At 34.4% G+C, this 21,325-nt stretch overlaps 1 protein-coding gene across 1 annotated transcript; it reads right to left on the reverse strand.

The window, feature by feature from the left end:
* Window positions 1-15,565: 15,565 nt before the first annotated feature.
* Window positions 15,566-17,593, reverse strand: LOC120218968 (nucleolin-like). Its single transcript, XM_039215831.1, has 3 exons — window positions 17,459-17,593; window positions 16,119-16,177; window positions 15,566-16,024 (listed from the first exon to the last, which is right to left on the reverse strand). Exons 1-3 carry the CDS (start codon window positions 17,576-17,578, stop codon window positions 15,730-15,732), a joined length of 474 nt encoding a protein of 157 aa, XP_039071762.1. The 5' UTR covers window positions 17,579-17,593; the 3' UTR covers window positions 15,566-15,729.
* Between the last annotated feature and the right edge of the window lie 3,732 nt (window positions 17,594-21,325).

The raw sequence follows: 21,325 nt of genomic DNA on the forward strand, positions 1-21,325 counted from the left end.
GGAAATGATAAATCAAGGTTGAACAAGTTCTTCTCATTATAAACTTCTTCTCCCTCGTTGGATGAGTTCTTCTCATTATGAACTCTCCACTGGAAATGTTGATCGATTATCTTTGAAGATCTTCCAACCTGCAAAAGATTATCACGTGTCAGTAATAATTGTGTTTGAAGTACACGAATGTATTGACCTGAAGGTTCTCGAATCCTTGTTGAGATCTATTTTTTAAGAAATGAAGATATAAATCAATTCTTTGCTAAAATCTTCTTCTTCAATTATGAAATGAAACCTCTACTAACTTTGTAATTCCTATCAAATATTCAATATCTTGATGAAAATAAATAAGAAAACTATTTTAAGAGAAGCTCTCTTGAGTGAGATAAAATTTCTTGTTTCAAGGGAAACTGTCTCAAGGGAGACAAATTTTGTTTCAAATGAAACATATTCAACGATTTTGTTTCAAGGGAAATTGGTTCAAAGATTTTGTGTTTCAAGAGAAATTGTCTCAAGCGAGACAAAATTTGTTTCAAGTGAAACTGTTTCAAGAGAGATAAAACTGGTTTCGAGTAAAAATTGTCTCAAGCGAGACAAAATTCATGTTTTTTTAGAGAAAACAATCTCAAGTGAGATTGATTTTGTTTCAAGGAAAATTGTCTGCAGTGAGACAAAATTTGTTCTTAGGAAAAATATCTCATGATTCGTCTACTAGAAATATTCTGAGGCGTTTGATTCGAAATGTAATGCTTTGCGCAAAAGGAAATGTTGAAAACACCCTGCCCGAAGGTCTTATGGATGGCTCGAAGGACTTATCATCTTGCTCGAAAGACTTATAGATTGCCCGAAGGACTTACGCATCATGCTCGAAAGACTTACTGATGGCCCGAATGACTTACTCATCAAGAAAACCTTGAAAATCAAGCTTAGTTTCTTAGTTGCCAAAGAACCCCTAAAAATTAGGCTTAGCTTCCTTTTTTGAAAAACTCTTTGGGAATAATCCTCAAGAAACCCCTAAAAATCAGGCTTAGTTTCTAAAAACTCATTTGAAAACATCCTGCCCGAAGGTCTTATGGATGGCCCGAATGACTTACAAATCAAGAAACCCAGAAGGCTTAGTTTCTTATAAAATCTTCTGTTTCGAGGGAAACTATCTCAAGCGAGACAAAATCTTGTGTTTCGAGGGAAACTATCTCAAACGAGACAAAATCTTCTGTTTCGAGGGAAACTGTCTCAAGGGAGACCAAATTTATTTCAAGGGAAACTGTCTCAAAGGAGACAAAATTTGTTTCAAGGGAAACTGTCTCAAGGGAGACTAAATTTGTTTCAAGGGAAACTATCTCAAGCGAGATAAAATCTTCTTTAAAAATAATCTTGAGTGAAATGAAATGTCTTTTTCGAGTAAAAATTGTCTCAAGTGAGACAAATCTTGTTTTAAGAAAAACAATCTTGAGTGAAATAAATTTCTTTTTTGAGTAAAAACTGTCTCAAGTGAGACAAATCTTGTTTTAAGAAAAACAATAAATCTTCTGTATTAAATGAGATTGTCTCAAGCGAGACAAAATATATATGGAAATATTGAATCTGAAGATGATTTCTCTCTCTTGCTGAGGTCGTCTTTTAATCTCATTTTTTCCTGAAAGATCTGTAAAATGTAACTGAATGCAACTATCTTGATGATGGATGTTTGATGCAAAGATGCAAATTCATGTAGGTGTGATGCATGTTCTTCAGTGAAAAGGTGCTCAAGCAATCTTGGTTTTCTTCTTGATCTGTTCGTCTTCATTTTTCTCTCACACCAAGGTGTACCATCACATTTCTTTGCAAACATTTGCTTTCTTGGCTCCCTAACATTCAAATTTTTCCCCAATTTCTAATTCTGAGCTTCTAGGTCTGAGGGACCTCTGTTAATTTCCAGGCTAAACTCTCCAGAGAGATTGTCCTGTTTGAAAATGTTTTCTTTCTTCTTTTATTTTCGAGATCTGAAAATATCAATTAGAAGAGTTTTGAAAAAATGTTTGATCAAAAAGTTTTGAAAATATTGCCCATTTCTCGGTTTCAAAATTGAGACAAATCATGAAACAAGAGTTCCTTGGATATAAAAGAATTAATTACACTCTTAATCCTTTAAAACGAATTATAGCCATTAGACAAGTGTCAAGATTAATGTTATTTTTGAGGTATGGTTAAGTAAAGAAAGGATAAAAGTCTCATGTTATTGCTTTTGGTCAAAGGTTTGACCTTCTTATTTCTTTGATGTTCAGTGATCTGACGGAGTAGATTCTATGCGTGTATACTAGAATTATTCTCCGACTTCCAGCTCTCATGGTCACACTCGGTTTGTGCGATGCCTTATCAAGGGAAAACAACTGCATCTTCTTCATATTCGAGCCACCTTTTCAGGTTTTCAACTCGAATCCTCCTTTGGTTTCAAGACATTATTCAAAATTTACGTCTTGAACCCTCCTTTGTTATTTTTTCTCTATCATGCATTAAAGATTTTAGAAAACTTTTTTTTGTAAATTAAAGATTAATCCTGAGGTGCGGAATGAAATATGAAGATAGTCTCTCCACTTAGAAATCCATGCATGATTAGAAGGGACTTTTCAGGCACGTAATGTAGGCTAGGGCTCACGGTTATGAAAGAAAGGGATAAAAAGGCCCAAGCAAGTTTTTAAGGATTATTGAACCAATGATCAATTTATTTTAATGCATTTTAATCTTGTCATGCTCGATTTGAATCTGCTCGTACGTGTCCTTTATGATCTTCTGGTGCACTGATCTTGGAATGATTGTGCTTGATCAATCTTATAGTTTGGAGCTCGATATGTCATTTGACTCAAGGGAGTCTTTGCATGTACTTCTTGTTCTTTTTCCCTTTGTTTGTTTTTTTGCTCTTATCCTCGCCTTGATTTGGTTTTCGCACTCTGCACATAGTTCACCTTTCGGTATCTTATGTGGATTGATGATCTTTGCTCATGTGAGCAGATATACTTCACTTTGCCCCCCAGTGTGGAGAGTGATCCTTGGTTTAGGGTTGAATCAGAAGAAAATATCATTCAGGCTCAAGTGGGGACACAATGGGGACACAAGGGATATATTTTCTCCTTTTGTGAAGGGATAATGAAAGAAAGCCGTTCATAATTTTATACACATAAGTCCTTGTAGAATAGGTATCCCCAGTGGGATAGATTTTCAGGATTAAATTTATTCACATGAAAACAATGTAATTAATGCATGATAGAATTATTTTGAATTAATTTTTTATTCTTGCTTCCAACATGCCTCAATTGTACAAGTTCACCTTCAGGAAATTGATGCGTGATGCCCCATGTTGTGTCTTCTGATAGAAAGGTTCATGCTCAAGTGAACATCTTGTACTCAATGTCTTTAGGTTTTATTGGTATAAAAATGTCAGTTTTGCTTCTAAGAAAACAATGGTGTGACTTTATTGACTCAAAAAAATGTATGAGTATGACTCTTTGTGTATCAAGGAAAGGTAATGTCAAAATTTGGTCTTTTGGTAATGACCATGAGTTTTTTTTGGGGTAAAGAATCAATGTATTTTATTTTGGCTTTGGACAAGATAAGAAAGGTTTAATCTTGTCATATGCCAAAAATCTATAATTCTTGAAGAATTAAAAGAATCCTTAATTCATTTGATATTCGAAGAACTAAAGAATAAAACTCGTTCAATTATTCCACCTTAGAAGGTAGCATAAATTCAGTCGTTTAAAAGATTAAACAAATATGAACGACAAAACAAAAATGTGTTCAAACAAAATAATGATCTCGATGAAAATAATAAATGCAAAGTCCCCATTCTTCTTTGATCATCCATGCCCCTGAATTTATCAAGTTTTGGATCTTGCGCTTCAGTTCCTTACTGTTCTCAGAGGAATGTCTGGAGCTTTCTATGTGGTAACTGTACACGAGATTAACATCGTAGCCCTCGGGATATGGGGACTCTTTTCTCAGATCTTTCTGGAAGGCTCAGTCCTACAACCAGATGAACAAGCTCCAACTATACTAATTTTAGCTTCATGCTTCTATTCTCAATGTGGTTATGACCACTTCATCGAATCCTCCGCATATCAATTTCATGTTTATGTGGAAATGCTTAAAAATGAAATGCATATGCAAAATGCAAAGATGCGAATGCAAAAATATTGATCCCAACGAAGAATATCTTAGAATAATTTTCACCAAAAATAAAAGTTTTCACATTGCAAGACATTCCACTTTACAAACATGTCTTCAATTAGATGATTGAGTCCGAAGTGGACCACTGTTTCATTTTAGATCATCGTCTTCGAAAATGATGCCCCTCAAGCATTCTGTAACCTAACTCCATTAATGCCCCGGTAGTGCAGAAGTCAGTGTGTCACTCCTTGATAACTAGCGATGATATGTGTAACATCCTCAATACCGGGTTAGTGACTAAATTGCAAAATTTTAGAATTTAGGGATAAAAGTAGAATAGTTCAATAGTTCAATGATTTATGTGGTGATATTTCCGGAAAGTTATTAGTAATTATTAAAAGAATGAAAGGGAAAAATGGTCATTTGACATTGAAATGATAAATAAATGATATATATATGTATAAGGGGATAAGGATGAGGAAATATTTCTTCATTTCATCTTCTTCTTCTCCATATACGAGAGAAAGAGAGAGCCAAGCTTACAAAGGTAAGTTTTCTCATTAGTTGATTATTTGTTGATTTAAAGTTTGGGTTTTGATCCTTAGATGATAATTAAGCTTAAGGAAAACTTAATTTGTCTTAAAATCAAAAGATGAAGAAGTTATGAAAGATTAAAGAAAATGGGTTTTTAGGTGGAATTTTGAATAAGAATGTTTAAGTGAATTTGGATGATGATTTTGACTTGTCATCTATGAGAATAAGAAGTTAGAAGTGTTAGAATTAAGTTTGGATAACATGGAAAATTTGGTATGATTCTTAGCCTTAAGAATTTGGATGAAATATGGAAGATTTTAAGGTGTTGGAATGATAGGAATTTGTTAAGTTGTTATAGATGAATTTAGTAGCATATAAGGATTTTATACATGAAAATTTGGATGAAGTGTTGAGGATTTTTGGATGAAATGGCCTATTCTGGGCAGGTGCATCGATGCACTATGAGTATGTATCGATACACTAAGATAAATTTTGAAGGTGCATCGATGCATTAAGGGGTGCATCGATGCATGGATATTTTGAAGCTATTTTGTGTAACGATGCACCCATAGTGCATCGATATACTCCTAAAGGAAAAGTGAATTTTTGGTTCATTAATTAGCTTAAGTTAGTAATATCAAGTTATAAGGTTTAAGCTTCTGAAAATCGTCTCAGAAATTATGTTTATGTATGTATTGAGCCTAAACAAGTTCCGGAACAATCAAAGAATTAGGATCGAATCAAAGCAAGGCTAAGGTGAGTGCAATTTCATTTGTGCTTATAGAATAGACATTGGCTTGCGATAAGCCAGTGACGGAGTTACTATGGTAAGAAGTAACTTCTAACATGTTATGTAATTATGATTTGTGCATTAGTACATAGAAATATGTGTATGTTATTATATGTGCAAGAGCAATAAAATGAATACATGCACATGTCTATAGAGTAAGTGCATTTCTACATGTGAGTTATGTGACATATGAACATGCAATACATGATACATGTGATATGATATGAAATATATGGTTACACATACATGTGGTATGTGACAGATGAATATGTAATACATGATACATGTGATATGATATGAAATATATGGTTACACATACATGTGGTATGTGACAGAAAAGAAAGAACAAGTGATATGAAATGTATAAAATAATGCCCATGTTATATGATATGAGAGCTAGTGGTATAGTTGGCATGCCAAGAGTCGAGGGTTCTACGTGGTCCTTCGGGACGTATATGTATCATTTGGAATATTTACATGGTCTTTTGAGACATATTTGATCAATTGGAATATGTATATGGTTCTTAAGGAGTGGTCATTCGGGACAAATACAGTACATAGGTCCTTCGGGACAAAATTTCATAACCCCTAATAGGACCCCGTACGAGCTGTGGTGACAGCAATAGTGCACAACCTCAATGTACTTGAATACCTTGACTTCTCAGTAATGTACATGGGCTTACAAAAAGGTATAAAAATGTTTGCATTATTACATGTTATCATGTTATTATTATTTACATGGAATCATATGTGACATGATTGAATGAATATAAGATATGTTAATATGGATATGAAATGCATTATTTTTATTATATGTTTTATATGCCTCACTAATTCATAGACTTAGTGTGTGATTGTTTCACACGTAGGTTCCAAGAACAATTGATATTCGAAAGTTTTCATTGTTCATGGTACTGTTCATGACTGTTCATACCATATAGTACTGTTCATAGATACATATTTTTTTTCAGATAATTATAATGAAGTATAATTTAATATAATATTATTTTATTTTCTTAAAACAAGTTCAAATGTTTTGATATTTTATAAAAATATCGTTTTAAAAAGTCAATGTGACATCTCAGACTCGTATTCGAGTCGGGTACAGGCTGGGGTATTACAATATGATCGTAGATGAGAATCTACTACTGGTTACTCCTCGGATCGATAGATCGTTATTTTAGTCTCGAATGTTGCACGATCTTCGAGCTCACTTCTTCGTCTTTGGAATTGATGCCCCTCAATACTTTGTAAACTAACTCTATTACTGTCTCGGCGGTGCTGAAGTCAGTACATCGCTCCTTGAAGGCTAGTTATGAGATGATTGTAGATAAGAATCTACTGTTGGATTACTTCTTGGATCAAAGGATCAGCTTTCCAATCTCAAATGTTGCACGATCTTCGAACAAGTCTCATTCTGGTATTCTGGACTTCTCTTATCCCTCGGTGCATGTTTGTGTATGCGAATGCTTTATTGAAATTTTTTATCTCTTCTTGTGTAAAATTTCCACTTGTGAATCAACACTTTTGCATTATGTTATGTTGATGCAATGCAATGCAAATGAAGATGAAAAAAATGACACAAACAAAAGAAATAAGTTAGTATACACAAACAAAAGAAAAGAAATTAGTTAGTACATGTAAGATAATCGATACAGATAAAAATGTTATTCAAAAATGAATAAAACACCTACCCAATCATGATATCTACCCGAACATACTTTAATTAAATAACATTCCTACCCGGACATGCTTTCTACCCACAATAATTATTCAAGAAATTTATCCTAACCGCACGGTATCTAGTTCACATGTTGTTATTCGAAAAAAAAACAAATATATTCTACGAACATAAAGCAAAAAGATAAAAGGTTAAGAAACACTCCTCCTTTGTGTACACTTAATTTAGGTACCTACTGACGAACAGAAGTTCGATATGACTATACCTACGGTGACCGTTCTACGGTTCACTATATGCATGGTTTCGGCTCTATGAGGAAAAGGTACTCGAATTGTCCTTGATGTTGGTGTAACATCCCAAACTACGGGTTAGTGACTAAATCGTAAATTTCAGAATTTGATAATAAAAGTAGAATACTTGAATAGTTCAATGATTTATTTGAGGATATTTCCTGAAAGTTGTTAGTAATTATCTAAAGAATTAAAGGGCAAAATGGTAATTTGTCATGAAAGATATTTTTATCCCTTTATTAAGAGATAAAAACATGAGAAGATGAAAGCATTCATCTTCTTCTTCCTTTCTCTTTCCCCTCCCGTAGAGCAAGGGCAAAGTAAGTTTCTTCATTAGTTGATTATTTGTTCAATTATATCAAATACCTAAAAATTTTCTTTTAAAAGAGATTTTAAGAAAACATCATTTTAAAAGATTTACTAGTCTACGTATAACTAGAGATTCATTCTTTTGAAATAAAAAATGGGTGAGGATGATAAGCACCCACAACGCCCAAAATTGGTACCCATCGATTATAAGTTGTCTCTAATAGTGGAAATCTAATAATTTGAATACAAATTTAAGTTACGATCCCTTTATTCCAATTCAACAATGCAATTTATTGAACGAAAAATTCTAAGATAAATAGAAAATATTCCAATATTTTAATCGAAGAAAATAATCCCTAAAATATTCCAATTTAAGTTACGAATATTTCTCTTTCCAGCTGAAATGAAAGGAATATAATAATTTTTCCTAAGAATTCAATATTAAAATAATTTGATTCAACCAAATAAAAAAAACTAATTTATCCAAATTATATTAATCATGCTAGATGAGAAAGTTTAAACAAGAATGGTAAAAATATAAACACAAAAAAAAGACCAAAATAATTATCACACAATATAGTGATTAAATAAAATAAAATCATACCATAACATAAGGACAAAATACAATATAGCAAAAAAAGCATTTAATTTTATTTTACTTAATAAAATCTATACATATATTTTTTCATAACATTTAGCATAGAACATAACATTTATTTAAATGTACTAAGAGATAAATATGACATTTACACAATATATATTACATATAGTATTATATAAATATAATAAAGTAATATATAATATATACGAAAAATAAATGTAATACATAAACATACTTAATGGTACAACATAAAACAATATCTATATGCATTCATTCGTAACATAGTCACAAAATAAGTTTAAAGTAAATTTGAGATCATAAACATTAATAAAATAAATATGATGGCATGAAACAAGAAAATCGCATAACAGGAGCACTAGAATCGTAAATAACCATACATATAGGACCGAAATGGAAGATCATAAATATCAATAGCCAATCTCGAAAAGAAAAAAACACATTCATCATATGACTAAATAAAATAATAGAAAACCATGTATCCAATTCGCAAATCATATAAAATAAAAATAAATGGTGACCAAATCACAAAAAATGCTAAACTTCAAGGGACTAAGGTACGATTAACCCTAAAAATTATTAAAATGTGAATCACCTTAAATAGAAAGGACCAAAAGAGTGATTTAACCTAAAACTAGTGACCAGAATGTAAAACACGCTAAAGGTATAGGGACATTAACGTGATTTGCCCAAAACTTAATATAACAACTTCTCTCCCATTTTCAAAATTCATTTCTGCCCGATGGTGAACCAAATCCTAGCCTTCAATCACTATTCCCTTCCCCTTTTACGTACGCGGTGGCCATGGCAACCGACACTCGGACGAGCCGGCGCAAGCAACGTCTCGGCCACCCTGTATGGGTGGCCATTCTCCTCCCGTCGAGACCCACACATGGCTACTTCGACGAACACCCTGGCAGCAAGGTATCTCTACATCCCTAACTCTATTTTTTTAGCTTCGAACTAGCATCAATCGAAGAGAAAAAAACTAAATTCTATTTCCTAGTATTCCCTGAAATGAAAGAATAAATTAAAATAGTATACACTAAAATACCTTATAGAATTTATGGTTCTGTGCTTTTTTTTGGATAATTCGTAATTTTATTTATCCAAGAACATAATCAGATACAAAAGAAAGCAACAGAATCCAGAAAACATGATCAACATATACAAAAGAATCAGATCATTCTATACCCCAATGAGTACAAGAGAATTATTAACACTATCATTCCTATTAATATTTCTATCACTCAATTAAATTCTAACAGTATCCTTAATGATTAGGAAATCCTGGATGTTTCGGATCGAGCTTGAAACAAGCGTTTGTTGCGTTTCATCCCAAAGAGTATAGATAAGAGCTGTTAGAGCAATTTTAATGATCAAAGTTAGAAGGGAGTTTCCTTTCCATTTGGTGCTTGCCCACAAGATAAGATCCCAAGAGCAAATATTGAATTGCAGGCCAGAGGAGGAGAAAACAACATTCCATAGTTGGTTAGCCATAGGACTGTTCTCTTGTTTCACAAGGATCATCACAAAGAAGGCATTTTCGTCACTGATAAGCCCCATATGGTAGAGTCTTTCTCTAGTTGGGAGACGATCAAGTAAAGCCATCAAAGTGATTAAACTAAATTTAGGAATGTGAAGAGGGAACCATATAATTTTTTAACATGGTACTTGAGGTCTTCTATCACGAAAAGTATCTCATATATCAGTAATTTTCTCTGTTCCAGCAGTAAGGATGGGATAAGCCATAGCTCGAAGCTTGAAGATACGCCTTAGACTCCAGCTAAAGGAAGAACAAATATCAACACTCTAAAAGCATTGCTTTTGAGAACATATTATTATCCAAGCCACCCATAATGACCCTTCACCAGCCAAAATTTTTTTGATGAGGAAAACCATAGAAGCTTTATTCCATGTTTTCAAGTCTTTAATTCCTAGGCCCCCTTCTGATTTTAGGTGAAAATTTTACTGCCAACTCACCCTTGCTCCGGTTTCCGATTTATCAGCCCCTCTCCAGAAGAAACGCGAACAGAGTTGCTCGACTTTCCTTAAAATCGATTGAGGCAGAAAGATTTGCCTACACCAGTAGTTTGTGATGCTAAATAAAAAAGTTTTGATAAGCTCTAGTCTACCAGTATAGCTTAAAGATATAGTAGTCTAGTGATTAAGTCTTGCTCTAATATTTTCAATGAGAGTAGTGCAGTCCTTATCAGAGATTTTTCTAGAGACTAATGGAATACCTAAATAACGCACAAGTAAACTGTCATTATTAAAACCAGTGACTAGATGAATTTCCTTAAGAATTGAAGAGTGTAAACCAACATCATAAAAGTCGCATTTTGAGGCATTAAGCTTTAGGCCAGATATCTCATAAAAAAATCTAAGACACTAGTGACCCCAATGATATAATCAATCGAACCCTTACAGAAAATTAAGAGGTCATCAACAAAGGATATGTGAGTGAGGCCTATTCTTTTGCATTTAGGATGGTACCCAAAAACACCTCTGTCAGCTGCTAGATTAAGAAGTCTAGAGAGGACATTCATTGAAAGAACAAATAACAAATGAGAAAGGGGATCTGCTTGTCTAATTCCTTTGGTTCCTTTAAAGAAACCAATTAAGGTCACATTGAAGGCTATGGAATATCTTGGAGTAGAGAAGCAAATTCCAATCCATTTGATGAAGATTGGAGGCAGACCAATAGCTTTAAGAATGGCAGAGATGAAATTCCAGTGAAGAGCATCAAAGGCTTTATAGAGATCGATCTTAAGAGAGCATCAAAGAGATATATTTTTTCTATTATAACCTTTGACCAATTCTTGAGCAAGAAGAGTATTATCCACAATGTTTCTTCCTTTAACAAAAGTCGTCTGGTTTAGGGAGACTAAATCTGGAATGAGCTTTTGTAGTCTGCTAAACAGAATTTTTGATATAGCCTTGTAAAAAACTGAACAACATGAAATTGGTCTGAAATCCTTAACTTTGCTTGGGTTAGGGATTTTAGGAACCAATGCTACTATTGTAGCATTAAAATCTGGGAGAAGAGAAGACTCAAGAAAGAAATACTTAACAGCAGCAGCGACATCTTTTTCTATAATGTGCCAAGCTTTTTTGAAAAAGAAAGGAGTGTAGCCATCTGGCCTAGGAGACTTGTCATTTCCTTGACAAAAGAAGGCAGTCTTAATTTCATCATTAGTGATTTCCTTAATAAGACCATGAGCATTGTCCTCAGTAATAGTGGAGTGCTGAATGTCTTTCAACAAGGAATGATCGATAGCTTTCACCTTATAGTCAATAGTGCAATCAATTTAGTAAAAAAATTAATCACCTCTACTGACATAGAATCAAAAGATTCCAACCTATTACCATAGTCATCAACAAGGATTCGAATGGTATCCCTTTTATGCTTTAGAGCAAGAGTAGAATGAAATAATTTGGAACATTTATCGCCCTCTTTAAGCCATTGTATCTTTGATTTTTTCTTTAAAAATAGAGTTTCAGCTGATTCGAGAGATTTAAGATCATTTTGCAGCTGAATTTCCTTTTCAATAGAATCCTCACCCCTAAGAGTTTTAAGTTGTTGGAACTCCAATTCATATTTCTTGTGAAGAACCCTTATAGATATATCATTATAATTAGAATGATTGAGTTCTCTAAGCCTGACTTTCAGACGCTTGAGTTTAGAAAAAAAAGGGACATCATTGGATTTCCTTGAGTAGGAATGGTCCAAGATTGTTGAACAATATTCAAGAAGTTAGGGTGATGAGCCTATAAATTGAAGAACTTTAAAGGTTTAGGTCTATTAGCTTGAACATATTTGGAGAGCCAAACTAAAGATAAGCAATGATCAGAAATTCCTGGAGGAAGGAATTCAACATAAGAACTTTTAAAACTACACGTCCAGATAGGATTAACTAAGACTCTGTCAAGCTTCCTAGCAAGAAAAAAATTTTGATGCTTGTTACTCCAGGTGAAGGTTGGACCAAAAAAGAGTGATCTAGGAGATCGAGGTCAGAAATCATATCTTGAAATTCTTGCATACATGAAGAAATTATAGGACCTAGAAAAACAGAGTCATAACTCTCATTGGGGTGAAGAGTGACATTAAAATCACCTCTAAGAATCCAAGGGAATTGACCAGCGGAGGAATTTATGAGTCGAAGTTGTTGCCAGAGGGATCTTCTACTCCCATAGACAGCAGTAATAGTGAGATATGTACAAAGATGAGAGCCTTTGATAGACACACATTGGTCAGAAGTATGAATAACAGAAAAATCCAGACCAGTTTTTCCAAAGAAGCCAAATTTTTCATTTACAGCAAAATCATAATTTATAGCAGTAGTCCAATTTCTAAATTTGTTTTGTAGTATATTTCCAGCCTTGTCAGCTTTAACTCTGGTTTCTAAAAGACCAAGAACTTCAACTTTATTCTGGATAGCTCTTTTAAGAACTTTTTCTTGTTTTAGAGGACAATTTAGTCTTCTAACGTTCCAAAAAGCAACAATAATTGAGAAAGTTTGGGAATGTCAACCTCATTGCCATCTTCAACATTGGACTTAGCCATCACTATTTTATCTTTCTTCTTTGATTTTAGATCATTTACTAAGATGGCTACACCTAAAGCAGACTTTCTGGTTTTTCGGTTAGGTACTGCTGCTACAAGATTAGAATCATCGACCCCGTTAAGAACATCAATTCTATTAGAGGAAGCAGCTAGGGATGGATTTAACTTGTCTTTGGTTTGCCTACCCCTGCCTTTCTTAGTAACAGTCCGAGAGCTATCACCCTCATTAGTATATGGAGGAGCAAATAGTTCAGAGTTTTGTGGAACCTCTACTGGTTCCTCCACAGTGAGATTAGGATCCTTATCAAGTTCTTTGCTAGCAGGATCAGGGACTTCATCATTATGGTTTTGCTCTTTAGAATCCTGAATAGAGGGAAGCTGATTTTCTTGTAAGAACTCGATTCCCCCAACAGCAGACTCAACCTCAATAATTTGAGGTTGTTCTTCTTTTTTCCTCCAAATTTGAGTCTTGACTGGAGCTTGAATTTTTGAATTTTTACAACTTTTATCTGAATGTACAAAGATACAACAGAATTTGCATCGAGGTGGAAGCCAAGGCACCTCTATAGCAACCGAAACATTTGTTTCTTCATTAACCATCACCTCTATGAATTTAGGAATTTCATCAATTACCCCTATCTCTATGCAAATTTTAGCATATTCCAGGTGTGTTTAGCAGCTGTAATAGAGTCCATGGAAAGGGGAATTCCAATGGCACTCGCAATGTAACTTAAGCCAGCACGGTTGAAGAGTTCAAGGGGCACATTATAGAGGTGTACCCAAACAGGTAACCTAGACATATCAAAGCTCAGTCTATACAGTTTTGGTTCCCATTTCCTAAGAATCAAGGGCTTGTTAAGTATGTGCCATGGTTCGTTCTCTAATACCCAATTTCTATCAGATTCAGTAGAAAATGATAAAACATAAAGATTGTTTCCAACGTAGCTAACCTTTACGTGATTTCCCGCTAAAGCTTTCTTCTAAAGGTTCACCACAATCCGCTGCATAGATGCGAATCTGGGTGCTGCTCCAAGAAATTGACCCACGAGCGAGAGGTTCCATTCAGAAATCCCATATTGAAGGACCTCTGGGGAGGATGGACCACTGGGGAACCATCGCGAGCAGAAGGAGGGAAGAAATCTAAGCCTTGACCCACTGTGCGCCCAAAAAGATCTCTCCAATTCATTGGGTGTTCGCTCAAGAAAGTGATTTGGGACCGAAATAAACAGGAGAAAATCAAAATACGGAAGAAGAATGAAGGCGCTGAACGCGATGGGGATCCTCAGATCCGTTAGGCCAACTAACATGCACTGGAGAAACCTTGGGAGTTTTATTACCAGAGTGGCCTGGTTCTGTGCTTTTTATTCCCAGTGAAAAAAGTGTTTTTACATTCTTTTTTTTTCTTTCGGGTTATCTTCCCCCTCCAAAAAATGAAACTCCCCCATTTTACACTGTCAAAATGACCCCCATTTACCTTCCTTTTTCGTTGGGTTATGAATCCATTACATATAAAAAAATAAAAAACAATTGTTGTTGGTAGATGTGTTGGAGCAGCAGTGTATGGGCAAATGCATGGGGCTGCTCGGTGGAGGCATGGGCATAGGATGGGGCTGCGCGTGGGTGGCCGACAATCATGGGTTGATGCTTGGTTGATCTACGAGCCAGCTCGGAATCTGAGACTAAAAACGTGGTTGTGCATAGTGATGAGAATGATTAAAATATGGGGCTCACAGAAGTGGAGATGTTTTTATTAACCCTTACATTTGAGCATCATTAAGAATTGACTTAGGTTAGGGTTACTTGATGAAGTCGAAGGTTCTATCTACAGTTGTAAAACTATATTTCCTTGCTGACAACTCCAACAAATAATTCATTCAATCTGAACTAGTGAAAATTATCAATGCATTCCATATGTTGACAGTGCCGATTGCTCGATGTTGATAACAACAAAACTTTTCCGGGTGATTGACTTTGTTTCTGAGCCTTCCATCGTTTTCTCCATCCAAACCAATAGTGTTCTAGGTATACCTTTCCATTGTGCAGTTCGTACAAGTCCACCACGGTTGATGATTATAGTTTGTAGTTGCTCATATACCTACCTTGAAAAAAAATACATGTATCGTTAAATTTTCTTGATATAATTTGTGTGTCCAGGTAACAGTCTTGGCCTCATATTGTGCTCGAAATAATACAGTTGTCAATTTTTGTGCAGTTGCTTGTTGGGGGTAGTAATCAGTAATAATCTTTGAAAAGCGTAACGCCTACTGAAAGTTGCTTATTCCTCCTATTTTCAACACTCGTTTCAGATCAAACTCCAATATGTTCCTGACATATTTCTCTGTATCGAAATCAAGTCCAGACACGAGTACCATCACATGCAAAAACTGCTAGGTAGCTTAGAAAGACATGATCTCGAGATCTGGAAACCACAGGTCTTGACGTGCAAGATCAGTGATTTCCATCCAGCTAATTTTGTCATAACTGAATAAACTTCAGTTTCCAACTTACAGTCGATTGCTTGATCAAACCCAAGACATAATCCATCAATCCTACTACTACATGCAAGCAAGGATACCAAGGTCTGCTAAACAAATAGGCCCGACTGTTAGTTCGAGATGCAATGATATATATCATAACCACCTGTAACATGACTACATGAAAAATGCCGGAAATAAGGTTTGTCCGGAAAAGTGAATCTTCTACTCTAAGAAAACAAACGAAACGAATTCTCCCTCCCTACTAAAATTTCCTCATCAGAGGAAAAATGCAGGAAATAGTAGAATATCTGAAGGCCGATGATTAGTTTCATTTCCTCTTCTTAGAAGGTGGCTGAGGAACCTCATCATCCTCGTCTTCTTCATCCTCCTCTTCTTCATCATCAGCATCGTCATCGTCCTCATTGTCATCATCCTCGTCACTGCTTCCTCCATTCCCATTGGCTTCAGGGTCATCCTCAGGATCCCCTTCCTCACCTTCTTCGGCTAAGAAATCGTCATCATCTACCTTGTCCTCTTCATCTTCGTCATCATCCTCTGTATCACTGCCATCTTTGTTTTCTGGACCAGGCTGTTCTCTTTTTAGAAGTTCGTCAAACGGAAACCTGAAAAAGAAGTCAATCCAACCAGTTGTCAGATTTCCTCACCAATGATTGATGGATGGTAAATTAAGATAAAAAAGGGAAGAAATTCCATTACCTCTGATCCACTGCAGTCAAATTAAGTGATGCATTCATATCATTCAACACCGTTCCTGTCTGGAACATCTTCAATCATGTCAGAAAGTATACTGAGCAAAATGCTATAAATAAGCAAATAAATGATTTAGGCTTATCATAGGCAACAAGCTTCTACGCACATTAAATGATGCAGATCGACATTATAAGAATATTACCGCCCAGAACATAAGATCAAAGAAAAAGGAAAAGGAAAAATGGTCCATTGACATAGGGGTGCAACAGTAACCAACACGGTATGAGATTATTTGCAAGCCAACATTTTTTTATATTGACATGTTAGCAACTTATTCAAATGATTAAAATAATCATGTTCATCATCAAACAAAGATAAATTCAGACTTCCCAAAATGAGTCAGAAATAACTTCAATGCCACAAATCAAGAATCATAAACTAAAATCTTTAATATCAATTTGGTGGGGTATAAGCTATCTAGATACACTTTCATGTTTGCCCCAGGGTTCCCAAACTCAGTCCTGTATGAAATGATAACGAAAGCAATCTTACCCATCTTATTCATAAATGGTAGCACACAATGAAACTCAATATAAACGTTATGGTTTTGGGATGCACTGTAACACAGAGAGATAGATCCCAAGTACTGCAAGGTGCAGGGGAAATGTCCGTTAACGGTTGGAAACCATTAGATGTGGTATAGAAGGATTCCAGTATCTCATACTGAATCTAACTAAAAATAAAAATTTGCAGGGCCCACAGACGACAATGTCCATCGCTAGACATTAAAGAATATGGAATTGTTCAATTGCAGACAACAATACAATAAAAAGCATATTCTTTTCTAGTAGCAATATCATATTTATTATCGTACCAAAGCTTAAACTAATATGTTAAAAATCACCATTTCAGGTAAGTAAAAATTTCAGTAATCGAGAAGCTATAAAACGTAATGAAATCAATTAAAAGAGAAAGAAAAGGTGCAAACAAGTGAAGCTTCCACAAACGCCTATTCTAAAAATAAGAGGAAAACTTATGACCCCCAATAGGTGGTCCACACAGTTTCAATAGCTGAAAGAAAAGCTTGCCCTTAACAACAACCAATGTACAAATTCATAACAGAAATGTAATAATTCTAGGACTCAATGAAGACAAAAAGAGAGTGAAGTCAACCACCAAATTCAGTAAATGTGTTGGGGGAGAACACACTACAAGCAGCATAACCTTAAAAATAAACAAATGTAATTTTTTGGGGGCAAACCCCAAAAAGTAGAAAATAGCAAATGAAGCAAACAACACAAGTTTAAAAGTGGGGAAAAACTTTAGAAATAATAGAGTAAATATACCAGCATGAGAAGGCAAGCAACAGACTTTCCGGCCAGAACTAAAGTCTCAGCCAACAAAGCGTCCATTACAGAACAAACCCAGATGCTCTTTTCAAATGGACTGAAACTACCCACGTCCATTGCTGACTTAACTGTTCTAAAAACAGAAGCACTCCTAAAGGAAAAAATGAAATCATTTAACAAAAAGCAAAATACATTGAAAAATAGTGAAAATACAAAGAAAGAAGGATAAAAAGAAAAACCTGAGCACAGTCTGGGTCTGGGTCCGATTAGGGTAAACCATAGGGTTTTTGGTTTGAGAAAATAACCTCAGTGACCAAAAATGTCTTATAATATACGATTTTAACTAATTTTTTTTTGGATTTACCAAAATGACCAACTAAATCGCAATGCGATCGATAATTCGCAACGCGATCTCCGGTATCGCAAATCAGTTTCCAGATTCGCAACGCGAACTTCGACTATCGCAATGTGATTTTCCAAATTCGTTGCGATAGTCCAAGCTCGCGTTGCGATTTATTCCAAATTCGTTGCAATAGTCCAAGTTCGTTGCGATAGTCGAAGTTCGCGTTGCGATTTATTTCAAATTCGTTACGATAGTCCAAGTTCGCGTTAAGATAGTCGAAGTTCGCGTTGCGATTTATTCCAAGTTCGTTGCGATAGTCGAAGTTCGCGTTGCGATTTATTTCAAGTTCGTTGCGATAGTCGAAGTTCGCGTTGCGATTTATTCCAAGTTCGTTGCGATAGTCGAAGTTCGCGTTGCGATTATTCCAAATTCGTTGCGATAGTCCAAGTTCGCATTGCGATAGTCGAAGTTCGCGTTGCGATTTATTCCAAGTTTGTTGCGATAGTCCAAGTTCGCGTTGCGATAGTCGAAGTTCGCATTGCGATTTATTCCAAGTTCGTTGCGATAGTCGAAGTTCGCGTTGCGATTTATTCCAAATTCGTTGCGATAGTCCAAAATCGCAACAACTGGTGGTATTGCATTTGTTTCTTAAGAATTTTCTCTAAAAAGATAGTATTCGCGAGGACGTGTCGAAGACACGTATTACCACGACCACGACCACGAGACGAGACGGATGGCGGCAGAGGCGGCGGCGCGCGAGAGTCCTCCTTGTTCTCTATCACTCAACAAGGAAGTGAGAAAGCCAAGCCTTAAATACCATTCCCAATAGTGTTTCCAATACTATGTGGGATTGAGCATTACCAACACTTGTTCCTAATATTATGTGGGATTGAGCCTTAAATAGTGATATTATTTGTGAATTATAGTTAATGACTTTAGTATTTGTATGAAAAGTATTTTTAGTTCGTTTAGTTTTCATGTATTTCTAATTTATTTTCAATTGATTGTAATTTCATGATAACAATTTTTTTTATTCTCGCGAGTGATGCAATTTTTTTTAATGTTTTGCTTAAAATTGCAATAATCGTGATTGATTGTAGATTGACTTTTAATTATGACATATTTAATCGTATAATACTAATGCAATTGGTTGCTAATTCAGTTGTTTTAAGGTGCATGATTGTTAATTGTTTCCTGAATAATCACATAGTATTGGAGACAAGTGTTGGTAATGTTCAATCCCACATAGTATTGGAAACACTATTGGGAATGGTATTTAAGGCTTGGCTTTCCTACTTCCTTGTTGAGTGATAGAGAACAAGGGGGACTCTCGCGCGTCGCCGCCGCCGCCGCCGCCGTTCGTCTCGTGGTCGTGGTCGTGGTAATACGTATCTTCGACACGTCCGCGCGAATACTATCTTTTTAGAGAAAATTCTTAAGAAACAAATGCAATACCACCAGTCGTTGCGATTTTGGACTATCGCAACGAATTTGGAATAAATCGCAACGCGAACTTCGACTATCGCAACAAATTTGAAATAAATCGCAACGTGAACTTGGACTATCGCAACGAATTTGGAAAATCGCAACGCGAACTTTGACTATCGCAACGCGATTTTGGTTTATCGCAACGCGAACTTCGACTATCGCAACGAACTTGGACTATCACAACGAACTTGGACTATCGCAACGAATTTGTAATAAATCGCAACACGAACTTGGACTATCGCAACAAATTTGGAATAAATCGCAACGCGAACTTGGACTATCGCAACGAATTTGGAAAATCGTAACACGAACTTCGACTATCACAACGCGAACTTGGACTATCGCAATGCGAATATGTAAATCGCAATGCGATAGTCGAAGTTCGCGTTGCGAATCTGGAAACTGATTTGCGATACCGGAGATCGCGTTGCGAATTATCGATCGCATTACGATTTAGTTGGTCTTTTTGACAAATTCAAAAAAAATTGATTAAAATCATATATTATAAGGCATTTTTTGTCACTGAAATTATTTTCTCTTTTGGTTTTCAAAATTTGATATTTACCAAATTTGGATGAGAGGAGGTAAGTGAAATGGAAGTAGAAGAAATTGGTTTAGAAATAGTATTTATACAGTACATTAAATTTGACTTGACGCCATCCTGGAATCACCGAATTTTGCCATTTTGGTTAAATTGTTTTTGTCCTTTCACGGTTTCACCCGTGAGGCTATGGAATTCCATGATGGCAGATGAGAAAACATTAGGATTTGATTGATTTTATATTTTATTTATATACTTTTTAAAATTTAAATTTTAAAGTGAATAATAACATTTTTTAAGAAAAGAAGATAAAATTTTAATGCAATGATCCCGGTAGTAAAAAATTATAGTTATTTTTTGAAGTTTTGGATTCAAATACTATGAATGCCATATTTGTAAGTATTCAGTGTCAAAAATTTTAGAGTTATCTTTGAATAGATATTATTTAATCTCTAATTAATAAAAATATTTTAATCTCGTTTAATTTAAAATATTATTTTTTAATAAATTTAGATTAAATATAAGATAATATTTGCTCAAACACCCTCAATAATTATTTGACAATAAAACCTTACAAAATTATTAAAAAAAAACTTTTAACAATAAAAGTTGTTTGGTTCGTACTAATTTAAAATGATTTTAATTATATATTTATTATATTTGTAAAAATATTATTTTATATAAACACTTTTAGAATTTAATTTTTTATTTTCATTTGTTGCTTAATTCTCTTGTTTCCTTCTAATTTATCCTTTTTTAATTTTCATTATTTTTGTTTTTCTATGTTTCATTTTCATTCTATACTTTTCCTTTACATGTTTCTTATTTTTATATTTAACTTTCGTTTTATGTTATTTTCATATTTTTATTTTTCATTCTAATTTATGCTATGATTTATTATACGTTTTTAATTTATAATTCATTAATATTTTTATTTTAGTTTTGGATTTACATGTTCCAGTTCTCTATTTTTTAAAATAATGTTTTTCATCTTAATACTGAATCAATGGTTCTTTTTAGGGGGTTGAGGTCAAAAAATTTAATTTTAGTTCATAAGATTTTATTAAGATAATTACAACATATATCCCTAAACTATAATTCTCATTCTAAATTAGTCCCCAAACTTTTGAATATTCTAATTTTATCCCTAAACTATGTATCTCTTTCTAAATTGGTCCCCCAAAATTTTGAATATTCCAAATTCATCTGAATATGTAATTAGTTTCAATCACAATTTAGCCTTTTTTTTCAAACATATATAATATAACTTGGCTTAACGATTTTATTAACAAGGGATGTGATTACTATATGCATATAGTTCGGGATGAAATTGGAATGTTCAACGAGTTTGGAACCAATTTAGAATGAAGGTCATAGTTTGGGGATGAAATTAAAATATTCAAAAGTTTGATGACTGATTTAGAATGATAGACATAGTTTAGGGATGAAATTGAAATATTTAAAAAAATTAAGGACCAATTTAATATGAAGG

This window comes from Hibiscus syriacus, unplaced genomic scaffold (assembly GCF_006381635.1).
Source record: "Hibiscus syriacus cultivar Baekdansim isolate YM2019G1 unplaced genomic scaffold, ASM638163v2 tig00110202_pilon, whole genome shotgun sequence".
Classification (NCBI taxonomy): domain Eukaryota; kingdom Viridiplantae; phylum Streptophyta; class Magnoliopsida; order Malvales; family Malvaceae; genus Hibiscus; species Hibiscus syriacus.

What these genes read in the sequence shown, in the direction of transcription:
- LOC120218968 (XM_039215831.1), bottom strand. Translation starts at nt 17,578, where the DNA reads ATGGACGTGGGTAGTTTCAGTCCATTTGAAAAGAGCATCTGGGTTTGT. An exon ending in TTGCTTGCCTTCTCATGCTG is followed by an intron (nt 16,178 to 17,458) that starts GTATATTTACTC and finishes AAGATGTTCCAG; the next exon opens with ACAGGAACGGTGTTGAATGA. An exon ending in TTGACTGCAGTGGATCAGAG is followed by an intron (nt 16,025 to 16,118) that starts GTAATGGAATTT and finishes CTTCTTTTTCAG; the next exon opens with GTTTCCGTTTGACGAACTTC.